Source organism: Cavia porcellus, unplaced genomic scaffold (assembly GCF_034190915.1).
Source record: "Cavia porcellus strain 051 isolate PalLab524CR breed Dunkin Hartley unplaced genomic scaffold, mCavPor4.1 scaffold_8, whole genome shotgun sequence".
Lineage (NCBI taxonomy): Eukaryota > Metazoa > Chordata > Mammalia > Rodentia > Caviidae > Cavia > Cavia porcellus.
In genome coordinates, this window is record NW_026947491.1 from 39,447,948 (window position 1) to 39,463,313 (window position 15,366).

General features: G+C 42.5%; 1 protein-coding gene across 2 annotated transcripts in view; it reads left to right on the forward strand.

The window, feature by feature from the left end:
• Positions 1-15,366, forward strand: part of Pfkm (phosphofructokinase, muscle) — a 41,392-nt gene that overhangs the window by 16,744 nt on the left and 9,282 nt on the right. The window contains exons 1-8 of one of the 2 annotated variants that reach the window (XM_005006505.4): positions 838-1,004; positions 4,861-4,953; positions 11,033-11,106; positions 11,972-12,049; positions 13,206-13,395; positions 13,642-13,807; positions 14,729-14,773; positions 15,168-15,276. In XM_005006505.4, the coding sequence (XP_005006562.1) occupies positions 4,869-4,953; positions 11,033-11,106; positions 11,972-12,049; positions 13,206-13,395; positions 13,642-13,807; positions 14,729-14,773; positions 15,168-15,276 (747 nt within the window). In that variant the 5' untranslated portion in view covers positions 838-1,004; positions 4,861-4,868. Of the gene's footprint in view, positions 1-837; positions 1,005-4,860; positions 4,954-11,032; positions 11,107-11,971; positions 12,050-13,205; positions 13,396-13,641; positions 13,808-14,728; positions 14,774-15,167; positions 15,277-15,366 lie in introns of those variants that run through there. The other variant, XM_023567732.2, reaches the window with a different exon arrangement.

The following is a 15,366-nucleotide window of genomic DNA, read 5'->3' on the forward strand; positions in this document are numbered from 1 at the left end:
TTGTGCAAATGATTTTATCTCCCCCTTACGGATATTTTAATTGCTTACAGCTAGGATGTGCAGGAGTAGAACCAAAAGTCAGCAAGAGAAAGGACAGTAGAAAAAGCAAGAACAGAGATCACTCTGCAGAGGCGCTGAGGCTAAGGAGTAGGGTGGAGCAAGGGAAGGAGAGAATAAAATTTGTGTAAGTACTGGGCGCTAGCAGATGGTGCCTCTAGAGCTCAGAGAATATGATCTAAATAAGGGATCACCTCGTGCTCTGGAAGCATATGACCCATTTTCCCAGGACGGATTTGTTTGCTGCGAAGTTCGTAGACAGGTTTGCTCATTACCAGAGTCCTGCACAACACCTACTGCAAGCTTTAGAAGGGGCTGTCACAGCAGTGCTCTTGCCTTTTGCTACTTTGCTCTAAGTAAGCTAGCTTTTCTGCATTTTTTTAAAATGAGAAAGGTAATACAAATGTAAAAGCTTTTGAAGTTATTATGTATCAGTGCACGGTGTTTCTCAAAGGAAGGGATTTTGTCTCGTTTGTCTTTTCATTTCTCAGCACCTCATTTAAAACCTGGGTTACAGGTTTTGAATAAATGTTTGTTGAGCAAGTGCTAAAGGTGGCAGAGGGCCAGAACAGGGTGGTTTAATTATCAACTGTTGAAGATGTTCGGATGCAGTCTCAGGCAGTCTGGGTAAAAAGTGTCTGTTGAAAACAAGAGAAGCAGCCAAACAATTTCTGGTTCCTACTACGTGCAGGAGCTGACAGCTCCATGGCAGAATAAGATGCTACCATAGCTGAGCGAAGTCCTTAGGGGAGGAGAAAGAGGAGGGAGTGCGCGGGGAAGGCGGAGCCTCCTCGCCAGCATCAGCTAGTGGAGGTTGGGAATCCTGCCCTCCTTCCCCCGCCCGCTCCCTCCACCTGGCTCCTCCCCGACTTCGCCGAGCTCCCCTCCCCCTTTCCCCAAGGACAATCTGCGGGAAAGCAGCGACCGAGGAGAGCTAAGACTGAAAGGCAAGAAGGAGGCCTTGGGGGCAGAGCGCGGGGGGATTCGAGAGCGAGGTGGGAGTGAACGTGCTGGGAGGAGAAAGCGGGGAGAACTGTAAGAGCTGAGGGACTAGCAGAGGTGATAATGGCATCAGAAGCGCGAGGCCAGAGGGGGATGGGCCGAAGAATCCCAGCCCCTTGGTTCATCTCCCAGCACTTGCACGCGGGGCTCTGTGCGCTGGGGATCTCCGATGAGTGGGTGGAAGCTCCGACAGTGTCGTCCTTGGCTGCCTGACCCCTTCCTTTGCACTCACCCAATGCACATCACTGTCCGTCTGATGCAGGAATCCTGCCTCCCGCGTGCTTGCATACATACACACATGTGATCGTATATCTGTCTCACTACATGCGAGTCCCTGTGGGTCTATACTGGATGCTTATGTATGAGTCTGTGTGTATTTCTGTGTCCTGAGCCTCTGTAGTCTTAAAGAGATTCAGGACAGAAGCCAGAGCTGTTATTTACAGGTCAGCACTCCTAAAACACCAGGTTTTTGGAATGAATTCTCTCCCCCACTGACGCCCCAGGGGTGCAAAATCGTTACAGGGCTTCTACGTGTGATGAATCATCTATCCCTGTGATGCACCGCAGAGGGGAATGGAAGAGACAACCTAGAGAAAAAGCGATCAGCATACTGATGTCTGTGTCTTTCCTTTCCAAGTGTTTGGGTTTCTGTTAGCTCCAGCCACTTAATGTTTTTCAAGGAAGACAGAACTTTGGATGCTAACGTTCTAGTTAATTAAGAGTGGTCTCTACACATGTTATATTTCTGTTCCTTTTACTACATGCAATCGTATGGTCTCTTAACCCTGATTGTGTCCCAATATATTTTAAGAAGTAGAGAGAATATAGAGGTGTATCTGTATCCAAGTCTGTTTTTAATTTTTACATATTTGTATTTTTGTAGTATGCATCAGTTCATTAATGGTTTCAGAAAAGTATTTATTGAGCTACTGTTAATATGCACTGACTTCATTAGGTTTTGGTAAGCTGTAGATCTTGAAGATGAATATGACCCCTGCTCTGGAGGAATTTTCAGTCTCCTTAGGAAATGTGACATTAGCAGTCATCTAGTCCAGTGGTTACAAGCTCTTTTGTTTAAAAGGCCAGATAATATTTTAGGCTTTGCAGACTAGTGAGTCTGTGCTGCATTATCAACCCTGCTTACTACGTGATGGAATGAGAGTTAGTATGGGCACTGAGATACTGATTTGTTTTTTACTGGAATGGTGATACACAGCTATGATCCCAGTACTCAGGAGGCTGAAGTAGGAAGATCAGCTGGAGTTCAAGGCCAGGCAGGACTATGTAGTGAGTTCAAGGCCAGCCTAACCTACAAAGTAAGACCCTATCTCAAAAAAGTAAAAAAGGATGGAGTTTCACTGTTGCTCAGGCTAGCCTTGAACTCTTGGGTTCAAACAGTGTTTCTGCCTTGCCCTCTAGAGTAGCTGAGCAGTTGAGGCTGCAGCCACGTGCCACCATACCTAGCAACAGTGAAATTTGGATTTTGTGTATTTTTCAGGTCATGAGATATTTTTTACAACCATTTTTATTTGTTATTTTGAGACAGGGTCTCACTGTGTAGATTAGGCTGGCCTTCAGCTCACTGTGTAGCCCTGACTGGCCTTGAACTCCAGATGATCTTGTCTCAGCCTCCTGAATACTGGAATAATAGGCATGCACCACTACTCTCAGTTTACAACCGTTTAAAAACTGTAAAAATCTTTCATAGTTTGCTGCCAAACAAAAACATGAGAATGACCGGATTTGGCATGTGGGCTGTAGTTTGCCGGTCTTAGATCTAGAACAAACCTTTCTTTAGAGCAGAAAAAGCTATTAAAATGCCACTTTTAAACACCACTAAGATGATATTTGAGTGTTAAATGTGTGATCCAGTTACAGACAATATGTTATTTAGATACCCAAAAAGAAGCCTGTCTGCACCTTTGCTGGTCAGTAAAAATTTAATCGGGTAGTGAGGTGTGACCAGGAATGGCATTTGATGGAATAGGGTATGCTAGATAAGGCATGCAGAGTGCCTAGGTACAGAAATGGAGATGATCAATGTGCTGTTGAGACAAAGATTGAACAGAGAATCCCTGGGTAAAGACTGAGCTTTGGATGCCAGCCGAAGTTCATACTTGACCTGTCAGTGCTGATTATGTAGTAGGTCTATCAATAAGCATCGTCCTCTTCTCCTTCTCCTTTCTCTCTCTTTTCCTCTCTCTCTGCCTCCCTTTTTTCCCCCCTGACCCCTGCATTTTTTAAGGACCCTTGGGATCAACCCCTGGGCCTTGCAGTTTTTAGATACACTCTCTACCCCTAGAGTACCTTACAAACCCCTCTTTATTTGCAGTACCAAAAGTTGAAACCAGGGCCTCACACATGCTAGGCAAATACTCTAACACTGAAGTACATCCTCAGCTCTTTGTAAAAAAAAAAAAAAAAAAAATTGTTTTGAGTAGGGTTTTGCTGAGTTGCCCAGGCTGGCCTCAAACTTGTAATCCTCTTGCCTCTCAGGTACCTGCAGTTACAGACATGTGCCACTATACCTGGCTCTAACTGTATCTCTGTCTGTATAATAAAAACTACATGTGTTTATGTATGTCAGTCTTCATATGTGTCTCACTGCCTGCATTTTATTGGCATCTGTGAGTTTGTGTGTTTATGTGGCTTATGTCTCTATCAGCAGCTGTCCTCATGTTCCCAGATGCAGGGCAGAAATTTAAGGGCCCCCTTAAAGTTCCTGTTCTTATATATGACTCCCATCTCCAGCAAAACCACCAGGACTTATAAGCTTCCCATAAAGCTTTGTATCTTTGACAGAGTGAGGGGAAGACATACACAGCTACTATAGCAAGGAATTCAGGTGAGAAGAAGCAGTAAGGATAGAGAAGACAAGGTATGTAAGGAAGATAATAAGAGAAAATATAGGATTTGGTGACTCTTGATTCTGTGGGGAAGGAGATAAATTTTAAAATAACGGATTTTAGACAATAAATGGAGAATGATGATACTACTGGCATTTCTTGGGTATAAGAGTATGTCTTGTGTTCCTTTGAAAGGTATAATCCCTAAAACCAAATATATGAAGGTGTTTCCATGGTGTGTTTATGTATCAGTGTAGATGTGACAGTGATTTTGTGTTACTCGTCCCATTTGGTAATATGTGGTGTGAAGGGCAAGGCCTAAAGAGATGCTCTTAGGCTGAGAACTTGAAAAGGATGGGAAGAGCCATAGAAATACCCTCGCCATTCCTAAGATTGACACCATTAATCTGCCTAAGCATCAAACTCCAATTTCAATTCCATATCACTCAGCCCCACTCAATAACTCAATTTCATAAAGTTCAACTCTAATATTAACCCTAACCCAACCTACTTTTGCTTTTCTATTTCTACATCACTGGTTTTCAGCACCTCAGGCATCATTTGATTCCTTGACAACCCTGCCTTCCTAAAGGGAAGAATCCCTGAGGCTAACTCAGCTTTCCTCCTTTCTTTCTCATTTCTATTCAGTCAACTGCCCTTCTCTCTGATCTTAGCTTATTCTCCAAATAGGTTGGAGATGGGTGGGAGGGAACAGGGAGAGGTTAGCCAGGACTTCTGCAGTCTTGGGTTTGATTACTGTGACATTTCAGTTTGTCATTCTGTGAAGGTGTGGCTTTACTCTGGAAGAAGTCCAAAGCTCCCAGGGCTTCATAAGCCAGCCTCACTTTAGTGGGAAAGTCTGTCTGGGTGGCTCTAGCCAGTCTAACAGCCATTTCTTGGCCAAGTAGCTCCTTGAACTAGCAGCTTCTTAACTGACTATTGTTTTAAATCCTAGAGTGGATCATGACCCATGAAGAGCACCATGCAGCCAAAACCCTGGGGATTGGCAAAGCCATTGCCGTGTTAACCTCTGGTGGAGATGCCCAAGGTAAGGAGAAGGGGCAGAAAACAGAGCTTGAGTTTCCCCTGGAGTTTCTTAACTCCTTTGGGCCGTAGAATAGGACTAGACTCCTATAGGTTCACACTGGAATCCGAGGCTTTCCTAAAAATCCTGTCATGTCTAAGTGCTTAAGTGTTTTGAATTTTATTTTCTGTGCCTTTATTTACTCAAATCTTCATATAACCTGTTTTCAAGTTTCTGTGGAGATTTGGGACCATTTTGGATTTCTGATACCTAAAAATGTAGTGCTTTCTCAAGCAGTATTAGAAAGAAAATAAAGAAGTAAAATTATTGAGAAGGCAATAAGTAGGTAGATTTACTTCAAGAACTTGGAAAATAGTAGCAAAGGGAGGAGACTCAGAATTGCTATTTGGTGAGCTCAGCTTTGCATATTAATTCTTTGAGTTGTAGAGAGTTCCTGAACTGATCAGAGCTAGGTGGTCCTCTGATTTCTGTGGGTTTTCCTTCCTTTCTACTCATTTACCCCTTTAAAGACAGGGGCAGTGGCAGTCAATGAATATAGATCCATTAGGAGCACAGGAGCAGAAAACAGCCTTGCCAGGGTAAAGTCTAAGAAACCTAAAAGTCATGAAAATCCGATATATAGGAAAAGTGAAATGAAGTGGTGGGTGATTTTTCTTTTAAAAGCACATCTTTTCTACTTTGACTTGCTTATATATTCTAATTGATAATATGTTGAAGAGGATCAGGATCTCCTTGAATGGTTGCCAGGAAATGGGTTACAGGAATGGAAGGAAAAAAGAAAAGAGGGAAGAGCTTTCGGCTAGTCTCCTCCTCCTCTGTGCTACTGTCCCCCACTTTCCTTGGCGTGGCACCAAGCACTTTGTAGTGAAGATGTTGATTTCCTTTGAGAACATACAGTTTAATGGGGGAAAGATCTGTGTATCACTGGGATTCTTGTGTAAAGCACATAAATAAAAACAAACAAGAATGCATTAGTCATGTGGGATCCACTTATATAGTGAAATGATAGACCCAGGCTGAATTAACCAAATATCACAGAGAAGATAAGTTTTTAAGAAGCTGGTCACATTATTCAAGTATTTTTGTTCTTAGAAGATTGGCTTCCAGCAAACAGTAAACACTTAGTGAATTTGTTGTTAATAATTAAAATGAAGTATGGAGCTTAATGATTGATTAAGCTCCTGTCAAGCAGGATGAAAAGTACCAAGGATGCATTAATGAAAAAGACAGTCGTTGCTCTTACAATATTTCTTATTAGTATATTAGTGGAACTAGACTTTACATACTTAAACTGTTTAATAACAATTGTGATATATATTATAAACCAGAGAATGTTAGGATGAAGAAACTAGGAGAGCAGGATGGCTTGAATTTAGGAAGTGACCAGAATAGCAATGTAGAGCCCCAGTGAAGACTGAAGAGAGTCCTGGCCTGGGGTTTCACATTTTTGTCTTCTTTGCTGGCAGAGTTCCATAGCAGTACTGAGGTCTTTGGCAAAACTTGTGTATGCTGATCCTGGACCTTGGAAAAATGGTCTGTGGATTTAAATCATCCAATTAGGGGAAGGAACCTGCTAAAAAATCTACATGAGACACAGTATGAAATGATGAAGGAAGGGAACTCTTTGAGGAGGAAAAGATGAAAGAAACAAAAGCAAAACAAGAACAGAGGCGTAGGATTTAACTTGGTTCTAAGAGCAGCAGAACTCTTCCAGCTTCTGACCCCAAGCAATGAGACCCTTTCCGTTAGACCTGGCTGCTCCATGAAGAGGCATCATTCATGGAGGCAGAGGCTATAGATAAGCTAGGTTCTAGAGGAGCCTGCTGAACCAAGGCCTGTGATGTGGAGTACTGGGGAAATACAGTAGCTCGCCTCCGAACCCCATGACAGCACAGGGACTGAGGCAGGTAGGAAATGAATTCTAAGGAGGCCTTGGAGACAAGGAGAAAACTCAAAACAGGGCTGAGGGACCCAACTGAGGGAACAGCTCCAGTACAAAAGTGGCCTTCCCAAAGACAAGTTTGATGGTCCACAATTCTCCCAGGAAGGAAGTACAGAAATATTTTTTCCTTAGGTGCTATGGACCACATTAGAAAGTGAGATCGAACTTTATAAAATCCATAGAAACTGAAGCTGCCCCTCTGTCATTTCCTAAACTCGACAAAGCTAATCTCTTGAAATATAAAAATGGCCTAGAATCAACCTGAGTTGGAAAGCCAAAAATTCTAAGATGCTAGGTGATTAAATACTAAATTCTAATTCTCTTTGCAACCTAGCAAAGGTCCTAGCTCCCCAAACTATGCTACATTTAGTCTAATGTTCTGCCCCTGGTAAGGACCTCTGTCGTCTGTTCTAACCTTTCGTCTCCAGGTAGGCAATCATTCCAAATGCGTGCATATCCTATTTTTAAAGGTTTACAGAAACATGGATTCTTCTGCCTCTCTGGATTGCTATTCTAGAGTTTATAATTTTTAGTATATATCTATTAGAAAGTATAATTCTCTTCTAACAAATGCTTCTCATAAACAATATTAAAGCTCAAGGTTTCTACCTTCTACCTCTTAATGTGAAGTTTTAAAAAGTTGTACCAAATCATTTTCCCCCACATATTCTTAAAGCGATCTGTCACCCACAGCTTTTCTCCCCCAAACTTCTTCCCAGTGTGCTGTAACTGGAGACTCCAAACTCTGTATTTATAAAAGTTCTCCAGAGCCCCTCCTGAGTGTACCCAGAATACCTCCTGTATAGTGCCTGTAATCTTATCCTTCGTCTTGCTTCTAATAAGTCAGGCAGCTGCTCATAGAAGGTTATTTAGGGCAACATGGAACAGCCAAGAAGAGTGTGGCCAGGGCTGGCTTGGAACCAGACTGGCCAGTGAGGCTAGATAGCATAGTCCAGTGAATTTTTGGGACTTCTTCGCATAAACCATCTAGATAGCTTAGCACGTATGTTTGTATGTGGTTTTGTTTGTTTGTTTTTTAGAGATACAGAGTTTGAGGCACAGGTAGAAGAGCACAAAGTGAGTCTTGAAATTTGATTTCTTGGGAGTCACCCCTTCCACTTAGAGGCAGAATGATCTCTAGAGGTTGGTAGAGTTGAGGTAAGAACATACAAGGAAAAGAGAAGAAAATCTTCATATTTGTGAGTTTTTTTTTCTACCTAACAGATTTGGATATTCTCTGTCCACCATGGCTTAACCCTTTGCCTAAGTCAGTATAGAGTATTTCTTTCTTCTCTAACACCCCCGCAGCTAATCACGTTGCTGATTAGATGTATCCTATTGTTTCTATTTCCTAAATATCTCCCGCTAATATCTATTTTGTCCTGAATGCCACCTTCCAGTGCAGGCCTTTGTGTCTTATCTTAGATGCCAGAAAGCCTCCTGATCTTACTGACCTCCCTCAAGTTGCCTGTCACATGCTGACATAGTTATCTTTCTGATATATGGATCTCACCATGTCTCTCAGCATTCAAAACTCAAGATTCTTCATTATTTCCAACCTTGTGCTATATAGTTTTGCAACATTCATGGATTCCCTGAGCCCTTCATGGAGCCCTAGATAAACCATGTCTTACATGATAAAGCTAAATTTCTTCACATCCCATGTAGCTACTTCCTGTGAAGCTTAACCTCTTACGACTTCCTATCTTGCATTTTACTCTTTATTCTTTTTTTGTTTGTTTGTTTGTTATTTTGGCCTTGAACTCCATGTAGTCCAGACTGGCCTTCACTTGTGGGGATTCTCCTGCCTCAGCCTCCTCAGTGCTGAGATTATAGGCATGTACCATCATACCAAGCTTATCTCACTCTTTTTAATACTGAATTGTCAAGGTTATTTCTTGACTTCTACCTTTGTGCTATTCCTTCTGCTGGGAATATCCTTCCCTAAATTTTCTACCTGACAAAAATTACCTATTAGGGAATATGTCCTTTAGGTCTCAGATGATGCTGTCCTTTCCTTTCCCTTTCTTTCTCTTTCTTCCTTTCTTTCTTTCTTTTCTTCCTTCCTTCTTTCTTTCTTTTTTTTTATACTGTCTTTTCTGACTTCCTCTTGCCAGGCTTAGATGCTACTGTCCTGTTCCCACTGATCTTTGTACACGCCTCTTTTTTAAGGCATCAGTATATTCTGCTGTAATTCTCTATGTGTCTTGAGGTTGGTATCAAGTCTTTTATTTTTGTGCTTCCAGATTCTGCATTGCTCAGTACTGCATTCCTAGTGCCCAGCATACTGCCAGGAGCATGATAGGTGTTCAGTCAATAGGCTGTTTAATGAGTTATTGAACCTTCAATTTGATTAGGAACTAATAGCCATATAATACTATGTCAGGTGAAAAAAGAAAAAGGGGAAAAAAGACATTCTGTTTTTTGTTCTATTCCATTCAAGTTAGTGTTGGATTATTCAATAGTTTATAATGACTTTTAATCTGGTGCTGAAGATTTTTCTAGTTATTAGCTTCCCTAGTGCTTGCTAGTCTGTGATATTACTCTAGGCAGGGTTTAAGGACTACGTGAACTGTTTTTTATATTGAACATGTACTGGGTTATCTGAGGAGGATGGCTACAGTGATACATAAGGAGCTGATCCATCACATCTCTGAAATACTAGATCCAGGCAGGCATGGTGATGCATGTCTGTAATCCCAACACTCAGGAGGTTGAGCAGGAGGATTACAGTGAGTTTGAGGCTATGCTGAACTACATAGCAAGACTCTGTCTAAAAAAAAAAAAAAAACAAACAATAAAAATGAAACAAAACAAACAAAAATATAAGATCCTAGACCCATCCTGTCTTTAAGACCCACCCTCTACTTCTTGTCATACTGAGGTTGTACAGGAACATCTCCCAGATCTCACTAGTGCAGCAGTGTTTAGTGCAGTATCAGTTCCTAGTGTTCCTGGTTCCTTGTGCAGAGTCAGTATTGTTCCTAACATGGAAAACGCATGTGACACACCCATTTCACATTTGTGTTGGGACATGTTGGCCACTCCACTGTGATGCTAAAAGAGTTCTTGTCGCTGATCAGCAACTAAGAAAGGGATTGATATTGACCTGTGAAAAAATTGAAAACCTCTGCTCTCCATTTTAGTCCTATTTTTTCCTCCCAGTAGGAGCAGAGAGAGAACAACTTATAGCACATTGTTAAATTCCAAGATTCATCTTAATGTACAGCATTGGAGGACAGGACCAGCAGGTCTTTGTTAACATGCCAGGGGAAGATACATGGAGAATAGCTTCTCCATCTTTCTGTGGGCCACAGCCTCTTCTGGCAATGTGGGAACCAGAGAATCACAACTGTGGCATACATTGGAACGAAGACTACTCAGATGACACTAAAAGGCTCTGTGTGTGTGTGTGTGTGTGTGTGTGTGTGTGTGTGTGTGTATTGACTGAATTTGCCTTCCAATACAGTACATATGCTACTTGGAAATAACTATGACACGTCAGCTCATCAAAATTCAGAAAGTCATGTTTCTTATTTTTTCACCCAAAGAAACTCCTAAACTTGGATGTCTAGATTCAGTGCAGCAAACCAGGAAAAACCTAGTGTAGGCATTGAGATTCGTGTGGGCATTGCATTTTAGTGAGATTAATGTAGTGGGGTTAAGACTTCAATTCAAATCTCAGCTTTTGAAGAGCACTAGCTGTGTGGCCTTATTCTCTCCGAGCTTCAGTTTATAAGTCTGCAAAGTGTAGGCCACACCAGAGTTGTAGATAAGGTTAAATGAGATGCTGTTTGTCAAGTTCTTGGCAGTGTGTAGCACCCATTGAAGACAATGCTTGCTTTTTTTCAGTGCTTGCTTTTATTGTTGCTGTTGCTGTTGTTCAGGTTTTCCTGGCAAGAAAAGGTCTTTAGAAAGGGAGGATGGGGTGGGGAGGAATGAACGGGTCTCTGGTACCCCACTGACACTGAAGACAGTAATTGGGATTGGGAAGACCAGAGACTTGGATGGGAGCAGTATTCTAGCTTCAGACAAAAGCCTAAGAAAAGGCCTGACTATCATCTTTAGAAAGATGTAACTTCAGTGAATTCTAGGATTTAGATGTAACCTTTCCCTGACTTTTTTCTTCCCTCCTTGCAGGTATGAATGCTGCTGTCAGGGCTGTGGTTCGAGTTGGTATCTTTACTGGTGCCCGAGTCTTCTTTGTCCATGAGGTTGGTTCCCTACTTGCTGTCTATCGCTCTTTCTCTATTCTCTCCTTCTTCTCCCACCTCCTTCCCATTTCCCCTTTCTTTACCCCCTGTTACATTTCTGTTGGCTTTTCCTTGGGTGCTTGTCAGCATGAGTCACTCCTCCTACTACGATGCTGGGACCCAGATCTCTGCAGCCTGGGTCTTCACGTTGCCTGTTCATGTTAATGGAAGAAGACTCATTCTCTTCTCCTTCCACCTTCTGTCAAACAGAGAGAGAAACTGAAATGGGCAGTCTTTACAGTAAATTCACTCTGTCTGGGGATGGAGCTGCAGCAGTGATGAGTCACACTATGTTTTTTGAGTTTGCCTGACTTTCTGAGGATCTAGCTCCTCCTTGGCTTTATTCTCTCAGTCCCTTTTCATGCTTTGTCCACCATTCTTTCTGTAAAGACTGCTTTCCTTTTTCATCACAAAATTTTTTTTTTGTACTGGGGATTGAATTTCATCTCAAAGTTTATAGTCTTGTAAATAGTCACATTTCTTTTCTTCTCCCTTCTTCTTTCCCGTTATTGTTGTCCAAGTCACCTGTTAGCTACTCCCACTGGGAAGCAGATTGGAAGAAATTGGATAAGGCAAAAATAAAAGGAACTAGGGTTTAAACATCAGAAATGGTATTCTTATGGTTTAATAATGATTGTAACTAAAACAGTATGTTGACATCTCCTTTTGTGACCTACGTTATAGATCATCTCATGAACATCTAGGGATCACTAATGGCAAGAGATGCCTTGGTTCTCAGAGAAGGTCCTCCTGAATATCCTGTCTCAGTGCTAGAAATTTAGGGGAAAGACAGTTGGAGGCTGACTGGATGTAATGTGTCCCACAGGGTTACCAAGGACTGGTGGATGGTGGTGATAACATCAGGGAGGCCACCTGGGAGAGCGTTTCCATGATGCTTCAGCTGGTATGTTCCAGAGAACTGCTGTCCCAAATTTGTCCTGTCCTTGTCTCATCTCACTCTGGTTTGGGTCTTGGTCTCCTTGTTTTCCTGCCATGTGGTTTGATGTGAACAGATTCAGTGACAAGAGAAGGGCTTATATTTGCCCTTTACTCTTTGCATTTAAAAACATCATGCAGGACTCCTGGGCTGGGCAAGGGAGTGGGAGAATGATCTCAGAACTGTTTGCTCTTTATAGAAAGGTCATAGGCAAGACTTTTGGAACTAGCACATAAGCAAGTCCTAATCTGGGGTCATGGGGAAGGTCTGTTCCTGAAAATAACCTTAGCAGGGGAACAGAGCCAAAAGTAGAGCTGAATCCGTCATTCTTCATGTGATGGAGATGAGGCAACCTGAAACCAGACCATTTAGAGAAGCAAGAAACTGTGAGCCTTTTGAAATCTCAAAAACTTGAAGAAACTTACTGACTTTTGAACAATTTGCAGTCCTTTATACTACTTTATATTGTTCTAGGTTCCTTCTAATGGGTATCAACTGTGGAGTAACCTGTTAGAAATACAACTATTGCTGATTTACTAAAAACTGACAAATTATGAGTATATATGTATCCCAAAAAATCCAGTGGAAGAATTTGAATGTGTAGCTTCTAGTAAAGGCTCTACACAGGGAATGATGCATGCCACAAATAGGCCTCAGACTAATTCTTCACCAAGATGCCAAAGTCATAGATGCCTGGGTGCTTAAATGATTTATCAGAACCCTAAGTCAAGTTACCTCTCTTGGAGTATAAATGAGGCCCTGGGAATGTTAGGCTTTCTACATTTAGAGCTGGTTTTCTCGTGAATAGTTGAATGCTATGGTTCCTGCCATGAGTACCATTCTTCAGAGATAGTCACTTTGGTGATGTACTCTTTGGTACATGGGATGATCTTAGCAGTGTGGTAACATGTATAACAGGATATGCAAACAACTTGTTGATGTTTCGGGTAGTATCATTTTCCTTCCTTGGAAGGAACAAATGACTGAGGGACAGCAGGGTCCTTCCTAGGGAGTCCTTATGGTATGTCAGCTTATCACATCTTGGGACGGGGGAAATCTTAGAATGCTGAGTCCAAATTTGGCTGTATTGTTTGGGGAACTGACTACTGCCTCTCTCCTAAAGGGTGGCACGGTAATTGGAAGTGCTCGGTGCAAAGACTTTCGGGAGCGAGAAGGACGACTCCGAGCTGCTCACAATCTGGTGAAGCGTGGGATCACTAATCTCTGTGTCATTGGGGGTGATGGCAGCCTCACTGGGGCTGATACTTTCCGTTCTGAGTGGAGTGACCTGTTAAATGACCTTCAGAAAGCTGGTGAGATATTATTTATATTCATATTATTTGGTTTTGTGTGTATGGGGGGGGTATATGTATATGTACCACATACCTCCCACTGGAGAAAAACGTTGACCAGACAAAAAATAAGTGGTCTTTGCTCTCTCCATTTTTTCTACCATTATGTACAATTCCAATGGATTCAGCTTCTTCTCTCTCAAGTGATCCACTTGATTAGGCATGCTGGGGACTCACCCTGTGGCTGCTGGTTTGTTTCTCATTTAGGTAAGATCACAGCTGAGGAGGCTAAAAAATCTAGCTTCTTGAACATCGTGGGACTGGTTGGCTCCATTGACAATGACTTCTGTGGCACTGATATGACCATTGGCACTGACTCTGCCCTGCACCGAATCATAGAGATTGTAGATGCCATCACCACTACTGCTCAGAGGTAAGCAGGCTTGGGAGGTAGACAGTGGATGAGTGTGGTAGATGGAACAAGGAGATGATGAAGGGCTAGTGAAAAGTCAAAGCGTTTGAACCACAGTGACTATGATCAGTTTTCTGGGGCTAGAACATGTATTTTTAACTTAGAATTATCATACAGCACTGATTTTGCACTTTTCCCTAAATGCTGCAAGAGTTGTCTTTTATTGCTGTGTGGCTCACTGTCTAAATATGTAGCTCTGAGATCTTGAATACCTGTGGGATCTGGTGAACTGTTAGTACAGTGACACCTTGGTTCATGAACCCTTTTGTTTGCAAACAGTTTGGCTTGCAAACAGAAGCATTTGGCAAATTTGTGTTTGTTTGCGGACTCTACATCGGGTGACAAAACATCACTGTGACCATCTTTCCTGCATGAACATGAATGTGGTTATCTTTTGCAGAATTATGGGATGAATTATGTTCATGAACTAAATATATACTGTATACCACTACAAACAGACTGAGTCAGATCCAGGGAGCTAAAGCCTAAATCCTGGAGACATCTACATGCCATGAGTGCCACTGCTCAGGGAAATATAGGGAGGAGCCAGGAGATGCCATGTAGGAGATGAGAGGACAGAAGGGTAAATTCATCCCAGGGTAATCCTGCAGGATGGTCCATTTAGTCCAGTCTCCACTTCTTTTCTCCTTCTCCCATTCCCCTTAGTTTCCCATTACTTCTGGAGCAGAGCCTCTGCACTGACATGTATTAATGCTGCATTTTCTCAAGCCTACAAAGGATGCTGTGTGCTAATATGTATCCCCTAGGTCTTCCTAGTCAACATAAATCCATCTGTTAGAAGTTAATTAGCCTAGATTTGGGCAAATTGATGCTAGCCATAGGACACCCATTCAGCGCAAGTCTTATGTCTGTCTCTTACAGCCACCAGAGGACATTTGTGTTAGAAGTGATGGGCCGCCACTGTGGGTAAGACTCCCATCCTGACTCACTGTGGACCCAGAACATCCCTTTACTCTTCCTAGAGGCCAGCGGGTCGGTCAGAGGAAGCATACCTTGAAGTGTATGTGCTCTGTACGGTTCAACCCCTTCCCTGCTTCCTGTCTACCTATCTTCCTTACCTACATGTGCATAGGTGTGCACACTGAGGAACACACGCAACATCAAAGGATAAAAAGCCCCTGCACAGGCGGACATGAATAGAACACGTTCTTCAAGGGCAGTGTCTCACTGACAGGCCCAGTGCTCTGAATTCACCTAGGAAAGAAATGCAGGATCCCCAGACCTTTCACAAGCTGCAGGACAAAGAGACTTTGTTCACAGAGTGTAGTTCCCAATGCCATGCTTCTGACTGTTATCTTAGATACCTGGCCCTTGTCACCTCTCTGTCCTGTGGTGCCGACTGGGTGTTTATTCCTGAATGTCCACCAGATGATGACTGGGAGGAACACCTTTGTCGCCGGCTCAGTGAGGTACTTCACTTTACTCTGAAGATCCCTCACCTTTTCCACTAATGATTCATCCATCCATCAGTTTCATCTTCTGACTAATCTTATTTTTCA